This window comes from Emys orbicularis, chromosome 2 (genome assembly GCF_028017835.1).
Source record: "Emys orbicularis isolate rEmyOrb1 chromosome 2, rEmyOrb1.hap1, whole genome shotgun sequence".
NCBI classification, from domain to species: Eukaryota; Metazoa; Chordata; order Testudines; family Emydidae; genus Emys; species Emys orbicularis.
This window is the reverse complement of record NC_088684.1, coordinates 39858233-39879335: the sequence shown is the minus strand read 5'-3', so window position 1 is coordinate 39879335 and position 21103 is coordinate 39858233. Positions and strand designations below refer to the sequence as shown.

The 21103-nt window shown below is 39.6% G+C and overlaps 1 protein-coding gene across 3 annotated transcripts in view; it reads left to right on the top strand.

The window, feature by feature from the left end:
• Positions 1–21103, top strand: part of VPS13B (vacuolar protein sorting 13 homolog B) — a 947892-nt gene that overhangs the window by 420500 nt on the left and 506289 nt on the right. For all 3 annotated transcript variants that reach the window (XM_065397834.1, XM_065397833.1, XM_065397835.1), the window contains exon 20: positions 18708–18855. In XM_065397834.1, the coding sequence (XP_065253906.1) occupies positions 18708–18855 (148 nt within the window). The remainder of the gene's footprint in view (positions 1–18707; positions 18856–21103) is intronic.

Genomic DNA, 21103 nt, shown 5'->3' with positions numbered 1-21103 from the left:
TCATAGTCGAGCAGTCTATGGAGTGGAACTCCTCGTTGTACATCAATTTTGTTGACTATGAGAAAGCATTCGATAGCGTGGATCGAGAGACTCTCTGGAAGCTCCTTCGGCACTATGGCATCCCAGCAAAGGTGGTCAACCTGATTAAGAACTTATATGACGGCACACACTGTAGAGTGATCCATGGAGGGCAGCTTACAAACAGCTTCCAGGTGCGAACCGGAGTCAGACAAGGATGCTTGTTGTCACCATTTTTCTTTCTCCTTGTCATTGATTGGATTATGAAGACATCAACTTATGAGCGTAGGAATGGAATCCAGTGGACGTTGTGGACCCAGCTTGATGACCTGGACTTTGCCGACGACCTTGCACTCCTTTCGCATAGCAAACAGCAGATGCAAGAGAAGACCAACGTAGTGGCAGCCACGTCATCACAGGTTGGCCTCAACATCCACAAGGACAAGACCAAGATCCTCAAGATTAACTCCATCAGTAATGACCCAGTCACACTGAATGGAAGCCCTCTGGAAGAAGTGCAGTCCTTCACCTACCTAGGCAGCATCATCGACCAACAGGGTGGCACGGACGCAGACATCAAAGCAAGGATCGGTAAGGCAAGAGCAGCTTTCTTACAGCTCAAGAACATCTGGAGCTCTAGAGAGCTGTCTTTGGCAACAAAGATTAGACTGTTCAACTCTAACGTGAAATCAGTCTTATTGTATGGAGCTGAAACCTGGAGGATAACTAAAACAACCACCAGGAAGATCCAGACCTTCATAAATAGTTGCCTTAGAAGGATTCTCCAGATCCGCTGGCCAGACACCATCAGCAACATCTACCTCTTGGAGAGGACCCGTCAACTTCCAGCAGAGGAAGAAATTAGAAGGAGAAGGTGGGGTTGGATAGGACACACACTACGCAAGCAGCCAACCAACATCATTAGACAGGCATTGCGGTGGAACCCCCAAGGCAAGCGGAAAAGAGGCCGTCCACGAAACACCTGGCAACGCGACCTTCAGGCTGATAGCATAAAAATGGGCTATACCTGGAACCAGCTAGAGCAAATGGCCCAGGATAAAGGACTCTGGAGATCTGTGGTTGGTGGCCCATATCCCGATTGGGGTGACGGGCATGAGTGAGTGAGAGTGATAGTCCTTTCACAGAAGTGCTTTACTTATTGGCTGGTGTCAGAAGTTTTGTCCAGTCTTCCTTGACTGATGTTGTTATAACGCAGAGGTCAACAAGGGAGATAGGGAAAATATTGCTCAGTTTTCCACTAGAAAGATGGAACTTAGTAATATATAATAATAATACATACTTAGTAATATATAATAATAATATGTAGCTCTTATACAATAGAAATACTAAGGCTTAAAGATAGCAGAACTTTTAAGCATTACTCTAATATTTGACACATTTGGATTAATTTTCAAAGAATTGCATGGGGTTTTAGCCACCTAACTCCTATCAAACTTTAATGGATATAAAACCCCATCCACAGCTTTGAAAATATATCCCATAGTGTTTCCTCTGTGGCTCTGTGTTCTGAAATGTAATGCATGAGGTGGAAAGCTAGTAAAAACATGTAATTTTTGTGCATTGTATATAATCCTTATGACTGCTCAAAAGAAAAATTAGCATACACCAGGATACATTGTACTCTAGCCATCTGTTCTACATAAAAATCACATATTTTACATTATTTGGGTATTAAAAATAATCACATCTTTAGTTCTCTAGATTTGTTATACTTCTCTAAAATAGACTTATGTTACCATCACTTTTGTAGTGGTTGGCAGTAAGCCACAGATGAAGGGCAGCAAATTCAAAGGATATTTTTCTGTAACCTTTTTGATCATTGATGAAACATTGTTAGAAAATAATTTAGAAGATTTTTTTTCATTAAAATATTCCAGTATACGTGAGATTCTGACAGATACTATCAGTTTTTAAATTCTATTTATATTAAATATTTAGTTAAACTCAGCTAGATTTGGAGCAGGTTTAGTCATTTCTTTGTTAAGGTTGAAATTAGATCCCCATTTGATCAGTGAGCCTGATTTTCAAAGCCCCTTCTCTTTCCCCCCTCAAGAAACCAACCTTCTTGAAATTTTGCATCCCATATCCTACTGCAGGGTAGAGTTTTCTGAGAAGTTGAGTAGAAATCAGGCAGTGTTTTAAAATTATGGTGTTTTGAAAAAATAGCTGTAGTTTACTGTTTTTATTATCTTGTATTTTGTTTGGTTGATTTTGCTGAGTAAAAGTGTCTTTTGGTATTTTGGGGCAGTTAATTCAGGGCACAGGTTAAAAAGATATAAAGGGGTTTTAATTGCATAAACAGAATGTAGTATAATCCTTGTTCCCTCATTATTACCCCATCTAAAATATGCCATCTACCAAATGTTAACATTACCTCCTTATAAAAAGATTACAAAGTCCCATTTGTAATCATGATGTCATTTTGATCTCTGTCTCTCATATGTAAGAAAATTTGATAAGGGTGAACATAAGAATGGCCATACTGGGTCAGACCAAAGGTCCATCCAGCCCAGTATCCTGTCTGCCGACAGTGGCCAATGCCAGGTGCCCCAGATGGAGTGAACCTAACAGGTAATGATCAAGTGATCTCTCTCCTGCCATTCATCTCCACCCTCTGACAAACAGAGGCTAGGGACACCATTCCTTACCCATCCTGGCTAATAGCCATTAATGGACTTAACCTCCATGAATTTATCTAGTTCTCTTTTAAACCCTGTTATAGTCCTAGCCTTCACAACCTCCTCAGGCAAGGAGTTGCACAGGTTGACTGTGCGCTGTGTGAAGAAGAACTTCCTTTTATTTGTTTTAAACCTGCTGCCCATTAATTTCATTTGGTGGCCCCTAGTTCTTATATTATGGGAACAAGTAAATAACTTTTCCTTATTCTTTTTCTCCACACCACTCATGATTTTATATACCTCTCTCATATCTCCCCTTAGTCTCCTCTTTTCCAAGCTGAAAAGTCCTAGCCTCTTTAATCTCTCCTCATATGGGACCCGTTCTAAACCCCTAATCATTTCAGTTGCCCTTCTCTGAACTTTTTCTAATGCCAATATATCTTTTTTGAGATGGCGAGACCACATCTGTACGTAGTATTCAAGATGTGGGCGTACCATGGATTTATATAAGTGCAATAAGATATTCTCCGTCCTATTCTCTATCCCTTTTTTGATGATTCCTAACATCCTATTTGCTTTTTTGACTGCTGCTGCACACTGTGTGGACGTCTTCAGAGAACTATCCACGATGACTCCAAGATCTCTTTCCTTATTAGTTGTAGCTAAATTAGCCCCCATCATATTGTATGTATAGTTGGGGTTATTTTTTCCAGTGCGCATTACTTTACATTTATCCACATTAAGTGCATTATTAAGTTTTAGTGGATAGTCTGTATTTATATTAAACAAAAGTAGCTCTACTAGTAGTTGCCTGTACTCTTGTGTTTCCTTTCATTACTCACATTTATATATTATATACACCTCTACCTCGATATAACACTGTCCTCGGGAGCCAAAAAATCCTACCGTGTTATAGGTGAAACCACGTTATATCGAACTTGCTTTGATCTGCCGGAGTGCGCAGCCCCACCCCCCCGGAGCACTGCTTTACCGCGTTATATCAGAATTCGTGTTCTATCGGGTAGCGTTATATCGAGGTAGAGGTGTGTATATAATATCTACATATTTAATTTATACACCACTGTTTGTTTCACATAATGTTTAGACTTTAGTTAATACCCCTAATTTAGGTTTGCATAGGGGTACTTGATTGTCTTGGCACAAAAATTGTATTACCTATATTTCGGTGTGCTATCTCCTCTGTAGACCTTGATACTTGGGTATCAAGTAGTCATCATTAAATGGTTTTTGGTGTTTTCATAGGAGATCTATGAATCTGTGTATGAAATCTCCATTTTTAAGAAGTGCTCATCAGGTTCTAAACCCTTGACATTTGTCAGATTTCTAAGTCTTATTGGGTTTTGTTTTTATAATTGTTTCACAATTTGTAAATTTCATATTGTTTCCAACATTGTTAGTTATAGAGGTGAGGGTGTGGATTGTATGTGTATGTTTATGCCTAAACATTGTGTCCTCCTTTAAAATTATTTAGGGAAGAGAATGGCTGTAAAAACCTGAGTTCAGGATTGTCTGAAGCTGACATATACTGGGGGAGGGAGGGAACGGGGGTAGTGACTAAAGAATAACCTTTTTACCTCTTCCAGATTCATTAGTGTCCATGGCACCCTGTGCATGTTATCTTCCATTTCTGATTCTTGCAGTTTGCTCACCTTTCAGAAGAAATATTTCTCATCTTGTTATTGCTCTTGAAGGTCTGTAAGGGTCTTTCAATATCTGTTGCAATGAAAAGTGAGAACTACAGTATTATTTTTTCTTCTGTTTAGAATAAAATCTTCAAGGTGTTTCAAATAATGCATGTGCATAGAGAGAAAGAAGACTTACATACTGATGGAGATTTGTTGGATCCAGCTAAAGACATCTGGGCCCAGCCTGCTTCATCCTTTTAGTTGTTAGCAGGCCTTGTAGGCTTTCTCTTTTTTCTCTCTCACCTATTATTTGAAGCCTTTGTAGGGTTGATATAATAAGAATGGTCAACAGCTTTGAAGATGTATAGTTTGTTTAAATAGGAACAGAGGTAGAAAGGGTGGTCTAATGGGTAGTGTACTGGACTGGGAATCAGGAGACCTAAGTATAATTCCCAGCTTTACCATTAATGTGCTGTATCCTTGAGCAAGTCATTTAATATATATGCTGTGCTTTAGTTCCCATCTGTAAAACTTTGATAATACCTCCCTACCTCAGAGGGGTGTGGTGAAGATAAAACCTATTAATGACTGTGGAGGTGCTCAGATACTCCGGCGATGAGGGCCATCGTCTTTCTATCTGTCTAGACAGGCAGGTGACATTACCTCAGCATTTGCAACATTCCCTTATTCTAAGGTATCCAGCTACCAAAAGCAAAAGTGGAAATTTTTGAGAATGACAGACCATTTTATTTTGCTCCCCTTGATAAGGAGTCAAGACATCTAGAAATATAAGAGGAAATCTTCTTCAGCCTTATGGAGGATGAACAACAATAATAAATATTTTATTTATATTCACCCTTCAAAAAGATACTTCAGTGTTTTTCAGTCTGTGCATCATGCCCATTACTTAAATGAACTATTTTTGCGTTAGCGTATGACAAGTCTTCTGGACCAGTAACAGTAAGGAACAAACTTTTTATAAGAGGAAATGTAAACAATAACTTTCGTATTGAAGCTCCAAAGGGAAGTATGGAAGGACAGTCGCTTGTCTGCCTATTATTCTTTGTTTTATCCTTTCATTGAGCATTTTCTTGACCTGTATACTGCAGTATGTCAGATTATTATAGTTGAGGTTAAAGTTGTAACTGTCTTTTAAATACATTTTCTGTATCAGATAGTAAATTGGGTATTTGGCATATTTCCACTTCTTTGTACACCAGGAAATATTTGGGATTTTATATTTCTGGACGGTTATTTTTGAGTTTGGTCTCTTTTTTATAGTTCCTGTGCCTGCTTTTGATTTTACATGGTTCTTTATCAGTTCCAGAGTCATACTGACAATGTAGTATAATGAAAAATAAATAAATAAATAATGTGTCATTAATGGCTGAAACAATCTGAAATTGAAGATGCTTTGTTTCTGTTGGGTTTTAGCCTCCATTTAAAAAAAACAACAACCTAATTCTAACAATATAATTATTTTGAAAAGAAAGTTATAAAAATGCTCATTTTTAAGACCATGAGTTATTATTAATCTATCATAACATTTATGTTATCTGTAATATTAATGCATTGGTAAAACTGCACTCAGTGGTCAGGAGTGGTCAATTATCTCTGTTTCTGGGATCAAAGCAGCCTAAAACTATAGTATAAAACCCAGCTGATTGGTAGTTAATTCAGTACAGTACTTTAAATAAACCATGAAATCAGACCTGCTTTCTGATGTTAGTCAAACTCTATCATCTTCTGAAATATTTTTAATTACCATGAAAACATAGACATTCAAAGCAATCTTCATATAATAGAAGTCTACCACTGGTCATGTATTTTCATAATCTGAAGAGAGAGAGGTTATATTTTTTAATTATTGAGTAGCTGGTAGTGACTGCTATATTTAGGTTGTCTAGCACTTTTCATTATAAAACATTCTCGTGACCTTTTTTGAGCAGTGCTAACTTCTCCATTGTTTCAAGTATGCCTTTGAAATTCATCATGGAGAAAGCCTAGGGCCAGAGAAGTGCCTTTTCTTTGTCCCATGAAATTGTATTGGGTTTAGCCAATTTAAAAACTATTGAAAATTACCATTTCCCTTCTATCGTTTGCATTGTCCACAAAATGGTTTCAACCCGCCAACATAATAACTGAACTTTAACATTCTAATCTAAATCCAGGCCCATATCGCTGTCAAACCACCATCAGCAGCAATACACAATGAATGGGGAACCCTGGGAGCAGACAGCATCTCAGGGGCAGAGAAGGGGATTCAGGCTCAGCTTCCCTCAACACCCTACCTAACACATGACCCCAGTGGCTCGCCTTCCCATCTGGGGACATCATTTAGGGCAGTAACTTATCCCACCTCTTGGGAGGGGGAAGAGAGAGCTAAGCAAGGCTTTTCCAGGCCATGCTCTGAGTTGAGCACATTACCCTAATGTCCAGTGGTACCATCTCAGGCAGGAGCATCCCCTACTTCCTTGTGAGAGTGAAAGAGCTGAGCCAGGCTTCCACCAACCATCTCCTGAACCCAGCACATATGGTCTCAGTCTTCCATCTTCTCTCTGCGATAATAACCTTCTGCTTCTGCCAGCTAATGTAATTGATCCTTTAGCTCAAGTGATAGAAATCTGTGCTGCAATGCTTGAGCTTAATGGTTCAAACATGATGATGGTGCACAATGAGGAGCGGGTTTCAGTTGCTCATTATAGAATTTATTTTTATCTTTTTCCTTAAAAAATAAACAAAACCTAACCCCTAGGATATTTCACTGACAAAAAACATTATTAAGGTTGCAAAGTTGAGCACTCAGAACTTAGGAAATGACAGAATTAAGTTTGCCTGTGCAATCTTTAATTACATGAGCATCTTATTTTTTCCATGGGACCTCAGCTGCACTCAGTGCACAGGATGGGAAGTATTCAGCGAATATGCTGCTCTATAGTATTCCTGCCTCACTTGCTCTAAACATTTAGAAAGTGTATAGAGAATGAGACAGGAAGAGAAAGAATGTCCTGTTGATTAAGGTAATTAATGCCTGCATAATCGTTACACACAGGAGCCAAATTAAGGGTGAACAGGCAACCTAATTTGTCGCATTTCCTGACTTCTGGGTGCTTGACTTTGCAACTCAAACAATATTCTGTTAACATGTTGTGTGGGTTGTTTTTGTTTTTAATTTAATAAATGACTTTGGAGGGGAGCATCATGGTGTAGTGGATAGCCTGGGCGCTGCATGGAGAGTTGGAGATTTGGTTTCCATTCCCAGGTCTGCCACTGAGTTGCTCTATGGCTTTTGACAAGTCACTTCACCTCTGTGCCTCTGCTCCCTCTCACCTTTCTATTGTCTTTGTAGACTGTAAGCTCCTCTGGGAAGGGTCTATCTCTAATGATGTATTTTATACAGTGTGTAGTACAATGCAGCTCCAATCTTAGGCTACGTCCTCACTACGGGGGGGGGGGGGGGGTTGATTTAAGATACGCAAATTCAGCTACGCGAATAGCGTAGCTGAATTCGACGTATCAGAGCCGACTTACCCCGCTGTGAGGACGGTGGCAAATCGACCTCCGCGGCTCCCCCGTCGATGGCACTTACTCCTTCCTGCCCTGGTGGAGTACAAGCGCCGATTCGGGGATCGAATGTCGCGTCCCGACGAGACGCGATAATTCGATCCCTGAGAGATCGATTTCTACCCACCGATTCAGGCGGGTAGTGTAGACGTAGCCTTAGTTTGGGCCTCTAGGCACTACTCCAGTGAAAACTCTTTTAAAACTCTCATTTATATGCAGTTCTAATTACTGTGGTGAAGTCCTACAAAATATGGGGCTGATCCTGTCAATACATATGTGCACAGTGTTGCTGACCCCAAAGGTTAAAAAATCATGAGTCAGACCCCCCCCCCAATAATGAAACAAAAAGGGGTGGGGTTTTTTTTGGTCTTCCAATTTTTGAACTCCCCCTGACATTCTCAATGTCTGTGTGATATAGCTGTCACAAGCTCTTGTAAACTTATATTGAGTAAGATAGTTTTGGACAGTATTTCAGGGGCTCTCAATAGAGAACTCAACTGAGATTGGGTCATCATTTTGCTAGGCACTGTTCAAAAATATAGTAAGGGATAAATCCCTGCCATGAATATCTTACAATCTAGTGCAAAGTTTTTGATGTGGGAGCTGGAACTGGGACTCACCAAATTCAATTTATTTGGGGGCTATCAAATATCCATTAGATGGAAACAACTTTTCCCACCTCCAGAGATGGGCAGGATTCAAACTGGTGACCTATAATTTGGGAGCATAATATAGTAAAATCTCATTTTGTGGGCAAGTTAGGTGTCATTTCATTAGTAAAAACCTACAGAATCATAATTTCAGAGGTGTCACCCGCTGCACCATGGCAGGTGAGATTTGCTGTCTCCCTGACACCTACACCTCCCAAATCCAGGTCCTCTAGTTGGTGGAAATTTTGATAATACAGTGTTTGTCAGAAAATGGATGAGTTGGATATAATTTGAAAACCCTTTTTCCTATGAACACAATGATACTAAACATGACAGACCTAGAACAATTATGTAGCTGTATATTCAAAAAAAGGTTTAAAAATCAGTGTTTTTAATTATATTTTAACACAGGAATGCATTGCTTGCATAAAAAAGAGATTGATTTTTGGTAATCGAAGGGAAGTTAGCCTTGACATGTAGGACTTAAAACATTTGTTCATCTAAGTCATCATCAGCGACGTTTCCATTTAGGGCACTACTGCTAGACACGTCACAGTGATTCTCGTCTGTGCCACACTTGCACATATCAATACAATGCAGGCTGCTGGGCAAACATTTGCAGGGTGGTGAGCATCTGGTCTTTACATACAAGCAATTGATTAGCTGATGGATTGATTTGGAAGTGCATTTCACATCAGTCCATCCTGCATGACCCATCCATGCATGATAGAGGAGGATAATTTTGAATGCACTCACTCATCCCAGTCATTCCATTGCTTGATAATCCTCTTCTTGATAGCAGCTATAAATGCACCTCTGGACAGTGGCAAGTTTTCTTAGTGAACTGAGCAATCATTGGGGCTAGCAGGTATGACTGGCAGGATGTATACACGGGTCATTTGCTCTGGCTGATGATGATGTTGGAATGTGTTTTTCCCCTGAAATGATGTATGATATGTCCTAGACATCCAGATCTTCATCTGGAGCCATACTCAATTATTTTTCACCTCTGGTGTCCATCCCACTTTTCCACAATAATGAAGTGAGGTCAAGGTTAGTGAATGCAGAAAGCTCTATTTTAGTCAATTAAACCAATACTTTATTGAAAACTGAGTTTTTGGCTTCAGAATTTTTGGACTTGGTAGAAAAGTATGTGTGTCATGAAGTCAGGAAGCACTTTCAAGGAACAGTTCTTTGCTGGTCCAGACAGCACCTGAGGCTGGAACTAGTCCCCGTTAATATACTCCTGATAGCAGACCATAACAGTAGAATGAAGAGTACCTGTGCCATCTGCTGTATCTTCAAGGAAGTCTAAGTTATTGGCAGCACAAAAATATAGACCTTCCCTTGACGAGATCTGGGGAATGTACAGCCGTTCATTCAGTTCCATGCAGCTAAGAACATTGCTTGCTGTTGCAGTCTCCAGGAAGAGTACTTTGTACTCAGTGGAGGAGGCAATGCTGTGCATAAGCTGCACAAGGAATTTGCTACAGGCTTTGGAATGAATTGTTAAACCAACAGCCATTTGTAGTGGTAGATTGTGCATATGCCTCACAGTTGTCATGCATGTGTTGAAAACCTGCCTTTCACTCAAGCACTTGTACATGAGGCTTTGTGATAAAATGGCAGCCTTGTGCTCCACTTGCTTACTGTCATGCTTGCTGGTGCTGAAGTCACCGTGATCAAAGATGCACCATTTAAAAAAAAAAAAAAAAGAAAAACAGGTCAGTCAGTATTATTTTTTCAGATTTGGCATCAACTATGGATCCCTGAAACTCCCACATACTGCAGGACACAATGCTTTTCCGTAAACATTTAGCATCTGGAAACAGTCTTCATATTACTGTTGACATCAGCGCTTTGGATAGCACCACGTCTTTTGCAGCTTATAAGTATATGCGCTGTGATTCATTTCTGTGGATAGGATTGCTAAAAACTACATCCACATCCCACAGTTCATCTTCAATAAATGCTTTCAGAGCTTTTCTGCTAAGCATTTGTTCCTCTTCAATCCTGTTCAAAGCACATATTTCTCTGTACTTAGCCTTTGCATTACCCATCACCACCACTTTTCCATCCATTTGAGCCCTCTGTGAGGCAGCTGAGTTGCACAGTTTACAGTGGTAACATCAGTATTTGTTTCTATTGCTTTTACCTTTTGACACAATATATATGTTATTGGTGTAGCACTTGATGTGATACGCAATATCGTATGCATGGGCATCTTACTTACCTTTATTTTCCATGCAACATTCTTACTAAGAATGACTGCTTCATACACAGGGCCGGCTCCAGGGTTTTTGCCGCCCCAAGCGGCGGGAAAAAAAAAAAAAAAAGCCGCGATCGCAATCGGCGGCAGCTCCACCGCACTGCCTTCTTCTTCGGCGGCAATTCGGCGGCAGGGACCCTCCACCGAATTGCCGCCGAAGAGCCCGACGTACCGCCCCTTCCCCTTGGCCGCCCCAAGCACCTGCTTGCTCAGCTGGTGTCTGGAGCCGGCCCTGTTCATACAATTTCACACCTGTCTTATGTGTCAAAACTGTGCTTAATGGATACTTTCGGGCTTCTGGATAACTGCAGAAGAAGAGGTATTCTTCTCAAAACGCATGCCAGGGGACCTAGGATAAGGTGACTCTCGCCCACAACTGGCAGTTGTCTTCACATCTTGAACTTTTTCCTGATGCTCGATGTACATCTTCTCCAACCTCGCCAAATTCAGTTTATGCATGCATTTCTTCTAGCCTGTAAGGTGCTACCAAGCATTTAACCAGGACTTCCACAATGGTATTCTTCAAAGATTCAGCTACTCTTTGTCTTTCCATTGATTCCTAAAAATGATCAAGATGAGAGTAAAAACGAGAAGATTGTAATAAATTATTTTGGGATTATAATTATGTTATGTAATGTATGTTATGTAACTATGTGCATACCGTTTGCGGATGGATTCTAGTAATTTCTGGCACGATGCTGATGTCTTCATCAGTGCCTCAGTACAACTCTTGGCATAGTAAATGAAGTTGATAATCAATACCACTGAAACAATCATTTTTTTTGCCGATGATGCCAAATCAACTTGATGCATTCCTTCCTTTCATAGTAATCTGTAACATTAAAGAAATGAATCAGGTATCATGTTCTGAGACTGAACTGATAACACAGTACCGTCAACTGAGGGACACAATTTAACTTTGTGAGGGCTGCATGTTTGACAAGACTTTCTTAAAGTATAATTTAAAAAGTTTATTTTTAAGCATTCTCTTGAATATATAACTACATAGTTGTTCTAGGTTTGTCATGTTTGGTACCATTGTGTTTGTGGGAGAAGGGCTTTTGAATGATATTCAACTTGACCCGTTTCCGACAATATTATCAAAATTTCCACCAGCTGGAGGAGTTGGAGCAGGGAGCCACGGGGGGCAGAAAGTCTCATCTACCACGCTGCGAACAGTGACACTATTGAAATTATTATTTGGTAGATTTTTTACAAATCAAAAGACACCATTCCTATCTTTCTGTCATTAACTTGCCTACAGAATTACACATGCTCCCAGATTACTACAGGTGAAAGGCTCCATAGCTACAAAGCAATGTTCTGAGGCATTCAATCCCCGTTAACGTTATACTTCGATAATTATGTTTGCTTTCTGAAAAGATAACTTTATTAAATCAAGTTCTGTCCTTTTTGGACTGTATGTAGGTAGGGCTTCCACTCCCTGGACACACTGCTAAAATCATCCACACATTGCTATCAGTCTGAAACATGCTCTACATCTCCCACATCCTGTTCTTAAAAAGACAGCTCCTATTAAATACAAATAATGCAAATGCAACAATAAAACAAATTATTAAACCAAGATGCACATTCACTTTAATAAATAAAATATTTGCAATATAAAATTGTTCTAACAATTACTCTTGGGTCCACTAACTTTTATTTACTTACACACACACACACACACACACACACACACACACACACACACACACACACACACACACACACAATTTGTCATATTCACATGGATCATCCTCAGGTTTTGAACCCACAACCTTGAGACCTACTGTTCAGATCCTTTACATTACAGCTCTAAGAGTAATGGGGGAGATATGTTGTTGTTCCCTTTGTGGACCAGCTCATGCAGAGTGCTAAAACACTCTCATTGTCAGTGGGTTACACAAGTATTTGTGAGACAGCAGTGCAATGCTGGGCATCAATATTTCTGGTTTCTATTTGTGGCTATGGGAATGGATTGTGATCCCAGTGGTTACAGACAGCATCACTAAATGTAACAATGCATTGCTTGGGTCATCTGTGTGAACTGAATCCAGTACCTCTGAATGTAAAAGTGGCCTCTTCCACTGGAGATAAAGAGCCAGATCTCTTAGCACAGAAATACTCACAGTCAGAAACCTTTGTATGTGTAGCTGCTAGAGGGTGATGCAGAAAGACAGTGTTGCAAAATCGATGAGTCTTGGCTCTGTTATAGCTCTATTCCTGGTTTCTATTAAGTTATCTGTAAAATGGTGAATGATAGTTACCCCCAACAAGGTATGAAAGCCTGGCTCATAGTATGGGTTGTGAAGGGCACAGAAATATTAAGAGTAGTCAGTGGAAGAGAAAGGAGTAGAACTCATGGGCTCTTGGCTTGCTGTTTAGTGCACCTAACACTAGACTATAGAACTTTGTGTTCTTTCTCTTTTCCCCCCCACTCCTGCCCCCCAATATATGTGAAGGCTGGAGTGAGGGCCAAAATCACACTTATTTTTATTTTATGACAATGTTGTATGAAAGTCTTATCTCTATAATTAAATCTTATAAGTTTTTATAACCTGGAAGCAGTTACTCATGAGCATGTATTTATTCCTGCATAGAGTCCCATTGAAGTCAATGAATTTTGCAAATCACCTTTTTCTTTTTTTAATTTTGTTTCTCCTCTTGTTATGGGAAAAACCTATACAAACAAAAAGGGGAGATGATTTCTGGAGGGACAAGCAGGGGAGCTGAATATACCCAAAGTACAATCTAATATACAAAGTTAACACACTGGTAAACACAGAGAATGTGCTCCCCCCCCCAAAATCTCTTTTAGTTATTGAAACATTAGGAGTTACTTGTAACAGTGTCAGGTTAAAAAAATGTAAAGTGAAGTATGATTTTTTTAAGTAGATAAAATGAACCTTTAATTCTAATCTATTATATATGCCCTGTTTTGGTTTTCCAGAAGAGTTCTTTAAAATTCTCCATGTGCTCATTTAGATTTAAGTGATGCTTATTGCCGGCTACTTTCTTCCTGTCACGAACAGATGATTGGTCTTGAAAACTAAAGCGAGCATTGCACGTATTTTAGTCTTGACAGTTATTTTTCTGAGAACTTCCCCCTTAATGTTCCCAGGTGAGCTAGCTGAAGTCATTGGTATAAAAGATAGGAATTATTCATGATATTATCAATTTTAGAAAGATATCACTGAACAATTTGTGTATTAAATTGACCTTATGGAATTTTTTCTCTTACTGCAAAGGGGACAGGAAGTAAGAGAAATTAAGACAAGAAGAAACCTTTTCTGCATTCAAAACCATTCAAAAAACACTATATAATGGGCACCATTTTTATATAGTTTCAATAGCTATTAAATATGCTTAGATAAATACAATTTTTGTTGTAGTATCTGAGGTCCTTCCAGGTTAATTAGATTAGCAATAATGAGGTTTCCGGTGGACTTCGTGGAGTCTCTGGTTTTTCTCCCTTTCTGTTATAAAAAGTTCTGCTTGGGGTAGTTTACTGGTTCTTTTTTGGATGAGATAGAGAGGGGATGTCTGATGTGAATGTCATTCTGGCTAAGATGGAAAAGCTTTATCCAAGAGATTTATGTAATGTTTCCTAATGGTCATCAGACTCTGGATTAATACATGTCACAACCAAACCCCTTAACTGAGAATGGTTTTGTGATCTTCACTGTCCCAAAGAAATGCAGTTACCCCCTTATTAAAACCTGTGAAAGGCTTACTGAAAAAAAGTTCAGTCTTGGATCATTTATACCCCTTTTTCTGCTTGTCACCTTCTTCTCTTTTTCCTATTTGCAAGAATAATTCCCTTTCTGTCCCATACCTACTGATAACATCAGCAGTTCCCTAAGAAGCCCTTTGTAAGGACAGCTGCTCTGGCCGTGTAGGTGGTGGTCTACAGACAGTTGTCCCTTATTCCCCACAAGCTAGCTGTCTGGGACTTCATGTGCTTTTCTCCAGGCTCTGTGCAACTTCTGCAAGTGTGTACTCCAACCAACAGAACATTTATAGTTGCAGGAAAGTGCAACACTATTATATATTATGTCACTGACTGGGGAAGGGACGACTTACTACAACCAGGACAAAAGCAGGAAAAGCTAGAGGGGAGCCAAATACAATTTAAAATTTAACAAAAATAATTTTAATTACATCAATATGATTCTCTTATTCAATAACGCTATAAACATTTTTATGACATTAGTTCACTGAGCATAAATACACTTCAAGTTCCCTGAACTTTGATTCATTTATTTCCAGACAATTTTTTTAAACTTTTAAAGATCAGCAGAAAAATTGGTGTGGAATTAGATTTTTCCCCCCTTTGTAACATATAAGGTGTCCTGCCATCTGTCCTGTTTCAGTACACTGCCTCTTGTTACAGTTTCCTCTAGTGTGGTACAACTTTGTATAAAAAGCTGCTATAATTTTTCATAGCTATATTAAGTCTTTTGTATGTTTACCCTTACTATAACAACACTTACTAATAATCAAAAGGTTGGTTTTCAATTAGGTGTAGCAACAAATGTGCAGTAGAGTTTATCTCTAAATTTTTGATGTGATAAAATGCTGATGGTAACACTTGAGTGCATCATTACCTTTCCCATCAGATTCATCATCTTCTGATACAGTTGTGGTGCTGTTGTCATCTGCTATTTCCTAAGCCACAATTTCCATGTCAGTTTGTGGCTAAACCCCAACATCTTGACAATCCCTTTTTATCCAGTTCAACATTGAACTTTCATCTACTGCATACTTATAACCGGCATTTTTTTTGCCAAAAAACTGACAAGACTGTATTGGGCATCATCAACAGCATCAGGCTTGCTTTTGGAGAGCAAAGATGAAACAGCTGTTTCATTGTCCAGTATTCATGCATTCAATATATGGCCATATTTTTTCCATCTTTCTCTTGCTATTATAGTCTTGATTGTTTTCCCGACACATCTAATGGTGTTACATATACTTCTACATTGTTGAGACAATGGTTCAGAACTAGATTTTGTCTCTTAAGACAATTTTTTTCCATCATACCACTTTCATAGAATCATAGAAGATTAGGGTTGGAAGAGACCTCAGAGGTCATCTAGTCCAATCCCCTGCTCAAAGCAGGACCAACGCCAACTAAATCATCCCAGCCAGGGCTTTGTCAAGCCAGGCCTTAAAAACCTCTAAGAATGGAGATTCCACCACCTCCCTAGGTAACCCATTCCAGTGCTTCACCACTCTCCTAGTGAAATGGTGTTTCCTAATATCCAACCTATACCTCCCCCACTGCAACTTGAGACCATTGCTCCTTGTTCTGTCATCTGCCACCACTAAGAACAGCTGAGCTCCATCCTCTTTGGAACCCCCCTTCAGGTAATTGAAGGCCGCTATCAAATCCCCCCTCACTCTTCTCTTCTGCAGACTAAACAAGCCCAGTTCCCTCAGCCTCTCCTCGTAAGTCATGTGCCCCAGCCCACTAATCATTTTCGTTGCCCTCCGCTGGATTCTCTCCAATTTGTCCACATCCTTTCTGTAGTGGGGGGCCCAAAACTGGACGCAATACACCAGATGTGGCCTCACCAGTGCCGAATAGAGGGGAATAATCACTTCCCTCGATCTGCTGGCAATGCTCCTACTAATGCAGCCCAATATGCCATTAGCCTTCTTGGCAACAAGAGTGTACATTGTTGACTCATATCCAGCTTCTCATCCACTGTAATCCCCAGGTCCTTTTCTGCAGAACTGCTGCTTAGGCACTCGGTCTCCAGCCTGTAATTTCATTGTGTCTCATAGTCTCTGGTCATATTTTCCAAGCCACTGCTTTAATTTGGCATGCCAGCACTCTTTGCCATGTCATATCCAGAAATGCCAAATCGTAGAAGAAAAAGATTCTCAGCTGTAGGCGGTATAGGGTGACCAGATGTCCCAATTTTATAGGGACAATTCCGATTTTGGGGTCTTTTTCTTATATAGGGTCCTATTACCCCCACCCCCTGTCCCGATTTTTCACATTTGCTGTCTGGTCACCCTAAGGCGGTAGGAAAGATTCAATCATTTTTGCCATATAAAATATTCATAGAAGGATAAGTGGCTAAATTTTCAAAAGAGAAATGTAGTATTACTAAATGTGTCTTGACAAAAGTGTGCTTGACAAATTTTCTTTTGACCTATCTTTCCATATGGAAAATAATTTTATGCCATAAACCTTATCTTGCTTTTTCGGTGCTGACTGAAAATTCCTTTTGCATTGCTAGAATGACTTTTAGGGCTTTCTGGTGCATGGCTTGTGTTTGATGGGTATATCCTGTGGTGTTCTATTTGTCTACAGCAGTGGGGCTGCTCTTTTCTGTCTCAGATCCCACTGTAGGTGCATTCAGGTTGGTTTCTTTGGGGTATGATTAAAACATGCTACTTCCTCAGTAGATGTTGGATTTTTCTGATGAGCAGTTTGTTTTTCTTGCACTAACTTATTTTCCTAGTGGAGTTCCTAAGCATTATTAAAGGTGTTTAGCAGTCACTTGTCCATGAACGATATTGTGTGTGTGTGCACGATGCTTAATGCAGTAATCTGTTTTCCATTGGGGGAAATTTACAAGCACATAACCCCTGCCTCACACAAACTGTTTCCCACAAAGATTCCTCATGCAACGTGTGAGGTTTCTTTTTTCTCGGCTATATGAATTACATTATCACTCTGATACCAACAAATTTAAACAGCAGCAAAAAACTTGATTAAAATATGTGTAACCCTGCTGTCTGGTCTTCAGAGAAACGTATCATCTGTAAATAATAAACAAAGCAAAATCAGCATTGGGAATGTGTAGTAGTTCTCTCCTACTAATGGTCAGGCCTGGGGGGAAGAAATCTCCTATTTCCCAGCGACTGTTGCCAGCTATGGTGTAGCTTCTAAGACAATTTGAGGGGCTGTTTACTTAAAGAGCCTAACGGTCAATTGTGTAGCAATGGCCCACCGTCCTGTCATTTTGATTTTTTGAATAATGTACATTAAAAAGAAAACTTGTCTTGATGGCTTGAAGACATATCTTAGAGCCAGGCACTCTGTTTTCTAATCTCAGCACTGACTGTTTGGCTTTGGCTAAATCATTTAATCTCTCTGGACCTGTTTCTCCACTCCATAAAATGGGAAAGTAACACTTACTTTAGGAATGGATTCTAATACCCTTACTCATATTAAGCAATATCTTACTTCATGTGTAGCTTCATTGATTTTACTCAGACTGCCAAAGAAATAAGATATTATTCAACATAGTAACTGTAAGAAGGTGGTCCTTAGTATTTAAGGTATAGATTTCATCTTTTTTTTTCTATAAAGCACTTGGTATACACATGGCATTGTGTAAATAATAAAAATGTTTACTTCATCCAACATTTTGAGGTTTAATTAGTCAAAGTTTGTAAATTGCTTTGTATATAAAGGACTGTACAATTTATCATCATTATTATTTATTAAAATGTCTTAGAATTCATATCTCACACAAACATCTTTCAATTTCTGGGAACCTCAGACTTCCAGACTTCATTTTTTCTTTGGTCATTGTCATTTGTCCAGATTTAGTCTTTAAATTTCAGTTAGTTTACAGATAAAATATTACCATTTTGCTGTCTTTGACATTTTTTGATATTTCAGAGCATTTTCAGGAACAAAGAGTTATGTGCAGAAATCTGGATCTAAAAATATTTAAAGATTTTAATCTATTTAATACATACTGAAGGAGTTCAGTGTGCACATTTTTCACATTATATGTGCTTGAATTATAATTTCAAGTTATTTTTCTAGGAGTTTTTTTGGGCAAAGTAACAGTTTTTGATATGCTTTCTATGATGATGTAATGTTCTATCATATATATTCATTGTCTCTGAATTAGTCACCATGTAGCACTTACTTTTTTCCTGTTTCTAGCAGCCCCTAGGAACTGTTCCTCTTGGTATGCCAGTAACGAGAAAAAAAGAGGATGAGGTGTCAGTTGGAAGCACGCCTTTGGCAAAGCAGCAGTCAAATCAAGCTTCTGAGTATGCCAGCAGCCCTGTCAAAACAAAAACTGTAACAGGTATGTTCTCATTTTAATTGAATCTGGCCATTTTGTCTTCTCACCCCCACATAATACACAAGCATTTTTAGCAGCATTACATTTTTCAGACTTAAACAGTTCGTTTTAAAACGCTCACTTTATTTACAATTTATGTAATTAAAAATCATCAAATTTTTCAATTCTAAAACACATTTTATTTGCCTCTTGTTTTGCTATTAGTATTGAGGTCCATGCTGTTTCAGACAGTGATCTTGCTAAGCTGGATGAAGCAGATGCACTTACATTAGAATTTTAATTATTGTCTTGATATATAATGTCAATGGGACTACTCACATAATCTCGTTCTAGCATGTTCAAAAGTCTTTGCAGTATCAGGGTCTTATGTTTAAATAAAGTACAATGTAGTATTTTCAAGACCACCTAGTTATGGAAAATGTATTAGCCACCACTTTGTTTTCTGTCTTTAGCAAAAACTTAAATGCTGGAGTAGTTTGTGGTCCTTAACAAATGTCTATGCTTATGTTGTAGTGTGCTATTACTGATTGTCAATGGACATGACAATCTGTACATTTCTGGGCTATCATAGCGTGCTTCAGTTATTATAAGACACAAGCCAAAAAATTGATTCTATCCATTTAAAAAGTGTAGTAATCCTTATAAAATACATGGGACCAAATTCTGCTTTCATTTACACTGGTGTATTTTCCCGCATAGAACTTATCGTTGTCCTCATTGCTATGTTCTTCTGTCAGCACTATATGATTGACGTCTTTAGGAATTTGGTTTGGAATCTGGCAAAAATGATGCATGGGTTAATAGGTTCCCAGTTGATGAGTGATTTTTCAGCAGAATCTGTTATAATGAGCACTACTCCCTCTGTGGGTTTGTTGTCACTACAACCTGAGTAAATGAGATGTTTCTTCTTTTGCTTGAAGTGCTTGTTTTCTGCACTTATCAATCTGCTCTCATTGATACCCAGAATTTAAAGTTTATAGTTGTCCATCTCCCTCATGATCGCTGAGATCTTTGGTATTTGAAACGTTGTTCTCATGTTCCAGTAACCAACTCTGAAGTGTTTTATTGTGCTAGCATCAGTTTTTGGGTTCCTGGCTTTCACCAGGAGCTGTCATGCAGCATTAGGGGTCAGCAGAGTTCATTTTTAACAGAGTGGTAGCCTGATTCCATTTTTATAACCAGTAAGATGTTTCTACAAAGCCAAATGGTTAGCCCTGAGTTCAGCCCTCCCCACTTTACCTGGGCTTGGAACCAGCAGCCACATCAGTGTGCAGCAGGTGGGCTTATGTTGTAGAGCTAGCAGCTGAAGCTGATGATATGATAGGAAACCACAGAGCTGTTTACCAAGTGACTAAAACTCTGTGTGAAAATTTCAAAACAGGACATGAGCCAAGAAAAAGCAAAGATGGAAAAATGCTTACAACTGAGGTAGAACAGAAAAACAGATAGGCAGAGCATTTCAAAGAAGTACTCAGTAGACTCAGCCCCACCACAGCACCAGATCTGATGAAATGTGAATCTGATCAACTTGACATTAACATTGATCCAATAGAGACATCAGAAGCACAGGCTGAAGTCAAAAAGCTGAAAAATAACAAAGCAGTGGAGGATGATCAAATTACAGCAGCAATGCTAAAAGTACTTGATACTCCCATCTAATGAAATTTACAGAATTGTTCAATGAAGTTTTGGGAAAAAATAGTCCTCTTGACCAATGGAAACTTGGAATCATCTGAAATACACCTCTACTCCGATATAACGCGGTTGTAGGGAGCCAAAAATCCCTACCGCGTTATAGGTGAAACGCCGTTATATCGGGGTAGGGGCGGCAGGGCTCCAGTGGTGATTTAAAGGGCCCGGGGCTCCCCGCAGCAGCCAGAGCCCCAGCCCCTTTAAATAGCCGGCGAGCCCCGCTGCCGCAGCCCTGGGGTAGAGGCGGCAGGGCTCCAGCGGTGATTTAAAGAGCTCCAGGCTCCAGCCGCTGCGGGGAGCCCGGGCCCTTTAAATCACTGGCCGAGCCCTGCTGCCGCAGCCCCGGGATAGTGGCGGCAGGGCTCCAGCGGTGATTTAGAGGGCCCAGGGCTCCCCGCAGCAGCCAGAGCCCCGGACCCTTTAAAGCGCTGCCCGAGCCCCGCTGCTACTGTGCTATATGCGAACCCGTGTTATATCGGGTCGCTTTATAGTGGGGTAGAGGTATCACCAACTAGCAGCTCATTTGCACCAGAATCAGAAGGGAGTGCTGGAGATATTT